General features: G+C 38.9%; 1 protein-coding gene across 1 annotated transcript; it reads right to left on the bottom strand.

Moving 5' to 3' along the window:
- Nucleotides 1–3,600: 3,600 nt before the first annotated feature.
- galr1a (galanin receptor 1a) lies at nucleotides 3,601–5,588 on the bottom strand. Its single transcript, XM_016281477.1, has 3 exons — nucleotides 4,929–5,588; nucleotides 4,159–4,224; nucleotides 3,601–3,918 (listed from the first exon to the last, which is right to left on the bottom strand). Exons 1-3 carry the CDS (start codon nucleotides 5,586–5,588, stop codon nucleotides 3,601–3,603), a joined length of 1,044 nt encoding a protein of 347 aa, XP_016136963.1.
- Nucleotides 5,589–7,939: the final 2,351 nt, after the last annotated feature.

Here is a 7,939-nt window from a genome sequence, read left to right as displayed (position 1 = left end):
GCGTTATTATTAATTGATTAATTATTTTATCGCGTTAATGCATTAATTGATTAATTATTTTATCGCGCGTTAACACAGTTTTTTATTATTATGAAAGTCTGTTTCTCACTGGGTCTGAATACACATACAGACGAACCATGGGTCACAGGAGGGGTGAGATGTTGATCAGTACTGGCTTGGGATGGGCGTCATCACGCGTCTCAACCAGTGAGAGCATTTGGGGACTGCAGCAGCACTCACATGAAGCGCTCACGACTTCATAAGTGGGAAATATGAAGTATCTGATAGCACGTGAAGGCAGCAGAGAAGCGCTCTCGCTCAGCACAGTGCAGTGCATCGTTTTGTTAACTTTGTGGTTTATTATTTTGAGTCGTTTGGGAAGCGGTAACACACACATCCCTCTCACAATATATTGCTTTACAGATCTATCACTTTTGCCTCTCAGAAATATTCACGCAATCATGCTGCACGTATCAGATGTTTCGCGCTCCGCTCACACTGCATGCGTACCGCGCTCTGGCCAACCTCTTCCAACCGAGCCAGGGCCGGTGTTCTGACGATTTGTGCTACCCGCTCAGATTGTGCTACCAGCATTTTATTCATATGGTTTGAGGCTTTTTTAATGTCCATACCTACCCCTACCCTTACCCTTAAAACAACGTAATTACATTTTTGGTAGCACAATCTGATAGGTAGTATGTTTCATCGGTACACCGGTTAAACGAACCGCGGCACGGAGCGATCACACTAGTCAAACGAACCGGGCTTTGGGGGTCAGACGCGCTCGGGCACGGTTAAGATTGCCTAGTGTGAGTACACCATTATTCTCCCGCATCCCGCACACACGAGTCTCTACCCGCCCGCACCTGCACTCTCCCATCTAGTGTTGTCCCGTGCCGCACTCTGTTGCGTTGGGTCCCGCGATAGTGCAGGCCTCTGCTCGGAAGATGCCTGTTATAATGTTATGATCGAGGCTCTGGACTCTGAGCATAACTTGTTTTCTATAACAAACTATAAAATATTTTCTATAAAAACCGTTAATGCCCTGGCATTGGCAAATAGCTTTGGTTTTATGTTTAATTTGATTACATTAATGTTATAAGTTAAGATTTACAAGAAATATTTCAACTGCTACTATGTAAAAGGAATAATGCTGTAAAAATATAGCAGTACTTTTAACTGAAAAAAGTGCACAATACACTACTTTTGAATTCATTATTGAATTTTGTACACAACAATGTGATTAATCACAGAAAATCATGCGATTAATCGCGATTTAAAAAAATGTAATCGTTGCCCAGCACTAATATATATATGTGTATATATAATAATTATATGTGACCACCCTGCATAGTTTGGATCATAAAAATATTAAATTGTTTATATGTATATATTGTATATATTTTAATGAGTTTGCACTGGACAGTCCAGCTGCATTTTCCGAATTCCAGGTGATATTTGAGAGAGTAGAGTTACCGTGACAACTGCAGCATCCTCAGACAACAAAGAGGACCGCTTGGGCATCCACTAACTCTTGTCTCTGTCTCTCTCATTTATTGCTAAGGTTAGTTAAAGTTATTAAATTTTAATGTCATACTACAGTTTACATGATTTAATGTTTAAATCATTTGTTTCAGTTCAATTTGCATTTGTATACCTTGAAAGGCTCAAGAAAATTTAATTTTTTTTAGATTATTTTCCCTGAAGGAAATGAAAAAACAGATCCCATGTTGATAATGTCATAATAAGCCACGTTGTTGACATGGGACATGCATATGAAAAGCATTTGTCATAATGCAAGAAAATAATTATAATGCTAAACAAGCATTTGGACATTGAAAGTCTATAACATGACTCAAGATAACAGTGATTACATTTCAGATTATTTTCCCTGAAGGAAAAAAAAACACACACCCCATGCACTCACAATCTTTACCTCTTACCATCTCTCTCTTCCTCCCCCCCCGGTTTTTTTTTTTTTTTGATTGCACATATTTACAGGCCATACATCACTACGGCTTCACAGCAAGTGCTAAGTAAGGTTTCGATTGCGCTCCAAGGAAATGCATCATCGTGAGTAAGCACACAGCAAATGCTTTTTTAACACGTCAGAAGCACTTAAAGGGGTCCTATTATGCTCTTTTACAAAGTCTTGATTTTGTTTTGGGGGTGTACTAGAACATGCTCTCATGCTTGGTGGTTCGAAAAATGCATTATTTTTCACATAATTTACATGATTAAAATACCTTTCTCCCCAGCCTGGCACAAACGGCTCGATTAGTTCCGGCTTTGATGAAGGTCCACCTTCCGAAAAACAAAATGTGTTGTGATTGGTTAGCTGTCCCAGTGCGTTGTGATTGGCGAACAGCTTAGACGGTGTTTCAGTACTGCCACGCCCCCTTGCTCCGTCTTTCAACAAAAGCTTTTTTGGCTTTTTCTGTACTCCCTCGTGTTGTGGAAGCTGTCCTCAGTAAAATGCGCAGCACACAATTGCAAATTGGGGTTATAATGCTCAGGAACAGAGTTAAAAAATAAATTGCAACCACTGTTTCCTGACATCATCCGCTTTCGGAAGCCCAAACAAAGACGTTTGGGCACGGAGGTGAAAGAAAAACAGCATTTGAGGCGGTTGCACACCGGACGAGAAGCGTCCCGTCTTTAAAATTAAAAAACTTCTTGGGCGTCTGTCCGCGGCACCCAGCTACGTCGTGTTATACTTGTAAGAATTGTTCTAGACATGCCGAAATGCTGACAGCACAGCAGCTCTTCTTCTTCGTTTTCTCTGATGCACTAACTCTGCTGCAGCACTTCTTCTTCATCGTCTCGTCTGATGCACTCACTCAACCAAGCGCTCTAACCACAACCTCGCCCCTCCCTACCCCCCAACCATTCGAATTTCTGTAGGCGGGAATTATTTGTAATGATATTCCAATGAGCCGCTTTGTGATATCACAAAGCCCGGAAAACAAACGCTGTAGTCCAAACGAGCCGTTCGTTGTAGTTCTTGAAAAGGGATTTTAAAAAAAACAAATATCTCCCTTTGGAGTGGACTTTGAGATTTGTAACTTTCTAGATCTTTTTTTATGCCAAAACATGCACACTACACACTGACTAAAATTAAAAAAGTGAAAAAGCATAATAGGACCCCTTTAAAAAGGCAGCCATCCAAACCTCCAAGCATATCCACCTTTTTCTTGCCATAAAAATGGGTGCGGCCATTTGTAAATTCTATGGGTCTATCTTTCGGTCTCATCCAGCTATTTTAGCTGCTTGACATTGCAAATTGGTGTGTCTTACCATATTATTTTAATGTATTATCTTAATTATGAACACACTGGTTTGTAGTCCAAACAGTTTTACCGTTTACTGCACGTTGTTATTCTTGTCATTATTTACCTATAGCGGTTAATGATCCGGAAGTCTCGCCCAATGGCTTACTTCCGCGTTGAAGAAAATGGTGGATAACCGATTCTAATATCTAGCCATGTTAAATTTAAATCAATACCTATCTAGCTTCTTGCCTTCTCCCAGGCTTAAAAACTCAACCTTAGCTCATTTGTAAGCCATCATAAATTGTGACAAACACAACAGCTGCAGGAATTACACAGTGGTGCAGTTGGTGGATGGTGCTGCTTCTGTCTTGCTCTTCATCTCTCTGGCCTCATTTGTAGGGCACTCAGAAGCCACCTGACAGCGGAACACCTGCTTATACGCCTGCCTGAAGTTCTCTGAGAGGAACGCATAGATAACAGGATTAACAGATGAGTTGCTGTAGGCCAGACAGTGAGCCGCAACACGGAGCACGAAGGACGCCTGGTTCAGGGGGAAGGAGCCAAACTCGACCCACAGGTGCACCACGTGATGAGGCAGCCAGGACAGGCAGAAGACCACCACAACCACCAGAACTGTCTGAGCAGTCTGACAACAGAAATGGAGAGACATTTTTGCTGGGTTTTTAACAACATGATCAACAATTGACATAAATATGTGTGGTCAGTGTAAATAATAATATAATGTAATACATATATAATATGAATGATTATATATTACCTTATAAAACATAATAAATATAAAGTATACTAAATGTAAAGTAATAAATATTAATTAAAAAAAGGACATTTTAATATTTGAAAAAAAAGCCCACCTGATATTTCTTACCTTCTTTTTTGATGCCTCAGACTTTTTGGAGACATTTCTTAACTTTTTATGCAAATGATTCAGGACCTAAAGACACATTGGTACATAATAGTTTGAAATGAAAATATGAGAAATGTTCCTTGGTATATGATTTGACACACACTTCTTGTCTGGATATAGGCTATAGTTATTGAAATATACAAAAAATAGTTGCAGATGAATTGAATACACCTCTTTCTGTAATTTCTAGAATTTATATTTATTTTGATACATTTTGTGATGCTTGACGTAAAAAATAGATCTTTTGTTGTTATTTATTTATTTAAAAACATATTTTAAATATATTAATAACATATGAAGACATTTTCTCAGCCAAATCAAAGTCAGTGTGGTGTAACCAACAGCAAGATGCCATTTTGTTTTCAAGTGACAAGATAAAACAGGAAAAAGTCATGATTTGTTCAGGTCAAATGGAAAAACTTGTGGAAAACAAATGAAAAAAAGGAGGGGGGGAATGCTTCTTTGTAAATTCTTAAATGTTTTCCTGTGTCTACTTTTTCACATTTTACAGTTGAAAGATTATTAAACCAACATGAATACAAAGAGGATATATTTCTAAGAACTTGAGACGTGTTTTAAAGTAAGATCCATCGTTTTAATTTTGGGCATTCTTATTCGTCATTAGATTCTAAAACAACCCCAAATTCCGTTTTGCATTAATAGAGATCATGATCAAGCCACATTAAATTCAAATACGCCTAATCAACCACAATTAAAGACGAGCCACTAACCTTGGCATAACAGAAAGATATCAGAATCAGCGGCAGCACGTATCCAAAGATAAAAGTGCACACCACGTAGATTTTCCTCTTGCTGTGATCTGGCCACACTTCCCAGCAAAACGTGCTGTTGTCCTCACTTTCCACGATGCCCTGGTAGTAGGCGACCGGTGTGGCCATGGCGAAAGAGAGCACCCATATGACCAGCACCCCGATCAATGCGTGCCTCCCAACTCGAATGGAAGAGGACTTTCTGCAGTGCACTATGGCGATATACCTGTCCACCGACATGGCTGATAAAGTGAAGATGCTCACCAACATGGACACGGTGAAAAAGTAGTGGATGAACTTGCAAATAAAGGCACCCAGGATCCATGTGGGCAGCATGTAAACTGTGGACTGAAAAGGGATGCAGAAGAGCAGATAGGAGAGATCTGCCACGCTGAGGTTGAGGATGAAGATGTTGGTGGTGCTTCGTTGCTGTCCAGGTTTGTGTTGAGCCAGAACAGTGATAACCAGAGAGTTTCCCAGGACGCCTAGAGTAAAAATGAGTCCAAAGATCAGAAGCGTGACGAAGTTGTCGGTGCCGATGCCAAATAAGGGTTTTTCAGGTGCCTCCAAGTCTATGTTGCCCTCAGGTCTGTCTAAATCACTGCTGTTTTGGATGTTCATCTTCAACGTGAGCTTATTTTGACGCTTCGTTGTGAAAAGGTATTCTGCACTTAGTTTTCTTGGTTTATTGATTCTCCAGAAGAGAAGGTTTGGTTGAAAAATCCTTTAAAGCTCACTGGAGTCCAACAACGATGGGGATTCAGCAGAAAGTGCTCATTCACGCGCATCACAACATTTTCATAACAATCAAAAAAATTTAACAATTCTCAGAAATGAAGTTTCTGATAATCCAGCTGCTTTGTCACACTGATGGCGCTTACAGATTCATGCTTTCACCCGCAGGAGCTCTTCTTGTGTTTGAGCTGGCGCTAGGTGGAGAACAGCTGCCGCAATCAAATATTGCCTTGTGTAGACGTCACTGAGACACCAGCCTTACATTTCCCAGCCTTACTCACCCCATCCTCTTACACTGACATGGGAAAAGCGCAGGCTCTATGATTCAAGAGTTTCCCCCTCTTTTCTCCACGGTTAGACCCCTTTTAACTCCCATACATGTATTGTATAGTGTTGGGGAAAGTTACTTTTAAAAGCAATGCATTACAATATTGCGTTACTCCATAAAAAGTAACGGATTACGGTACTTCGTTACTTTTTATGGAAAGTAATGCGTTACGTTACTTTTGCGTTACTTTTAAAATCTGGACAGGGCTTGCTTGTTTGTTTTTAAAATTAAAAAGTTATATTGTTGGCAAATATTTAAAAGCCTTTTCACACCAAAAGTGAAATGAATAAGCCTCAGGCTGAAGGGAAAGTAAATTTAAGTCCGTACAGTAGAATGCTGAAGAAGATATTTCAACACACTTCAGCAATAAAAAAAGACACGAATGTTTGTCTAGAGTAATTTGTGCTTATTATTATGGTTGAACTGGATCATCGAAGGTCAGAAGCAAAGACATTGGTTAATAAGAATGGGATTAAATACATAAAGGATATTTGTGTTGTTTAACATTTAATTATTGTATATTCTGAGTTGCATTATTTTTATTCATTTTGAGTAATACTGAATCAGTGTTTTTTTTTGTGAGTGAGATTAATTCATGCATATTCATATTTATTTTGCTACTTATTTGAAAAAGTAACTCAGATATTCTCTTGTAAATTAAAAAGTAATGCGTTACTTTACTAGTTACTTGAAAAAAGTAATCTGATTACGTAACTCGCGTTACTTGTAATGAGTTACCCCCGACACTGATTGTATACAGGTAATCAAAACTTAAAAGTTACATTGTAAGCGTTTTGTTGAGACTAATAATCAAAGGCTGTAGGCTATATTATAAGCATAATATGTTCAAAAAGCAAATTCAAAAAGCGTTTGTGAAGGGGTTGTCTATAAGGCAACCCTTACGAAAATTAACCATGGTTTTACTACAAATAAATCCAAAAAATCATATAGTTAAACCATGGTAACCACAGATTAACCATGGTTTTGCTACGAGTAACCATAGTTTAACAATGGTATTTGCAGTAAAGCCTGCATTAGCCTATATCTGACAAACTTATTGCAAGAACTGTCAATACATACTGAGGGAAAAAAATACATAATTTAGCCTATCAGTAGGCTACCAGGATTTTAAATCTGCAGTTGTAACTGTATGTGCAGTAAGCAACTGTAGGTAATGTTATGTATTTTTGCGTCCCCTACAGTTAAGTGAGTGGAATTCTCTGTCATAATTAGCTACAAGTCGATACAGTAGCTGTACAGTTGCGCTGCGTTCGAAATAGCATACTGTTTGAGTTCTATATTTGAATATGAATTAGAAAAATGATCTATGTGGTATGAATTATGGTAGCATGGATGAAATTCGGACATAGGCCTACTACTACATCAACCATGTTGTTATTGTCACGTGACCTGCAGCAGCGTCTTTGCGTCACTTCACTGCCATTCACATATCCTCTCCCGTGGCCTCATGGGATAGTAAAGTGTCCATGTGCACTTCAGAATCTCACCTGAAATAGTAGGTCAGCCATGTACTTTATGTCTACTGTTTTTTTAAATACTATGAATTCGTACATACTACTCTACTCGCCTCACATAGGCCTACGGGTTTTTTTTTTAGTTTGTTTGTTTTTTTGCATAGGCTACTATATAGTAGGGAAGTATTTGATTTTGGGTGCAGCGATGCATTTGTTGCCAGGATTAGTGGGATTTCACACCTGCTAATCAAGCATACATTTAGAACAGATGTTCAAAGTTCCTGTTCTCTCTCTCTCTCTCTCTCTCTCTCTCTCTCTCTCTCTCTCAGCTGAGAGGAATTCTTGAGTGTCTAATATATGAAGATGAATGATGTGATGTTCTGCAGTATTTTAGATTCACTGCTTTCTCTCTCTTTGTCTCTTGAGAATTTCTG

Source organism: Sinocyclocheilus grahami, unplaced genomic scaffold, assembly GCF_001515645.1.
Source record: "Sinocyclocheilus grahami isolate Dianchi unplaced genomic scaffold, SAMN03320097.WGS_v1.1 scaffold149.1, whole genome shotgun sequence".
In the NCBI taxonomy this organism is placed as follows: domain Eukaryota; kingdom Metazoa; phylum Chordata; class Actinopteri; order Cypriniformes; family Cyprinidae; genus Sinocyclocheilus; species Sinocyclocheilus grahami.
The sequence above is the reverse complement of the archived record's forward strand: the minus strand, read 5'-3'. Positions and strand labels throughout refer to the sequence as shown.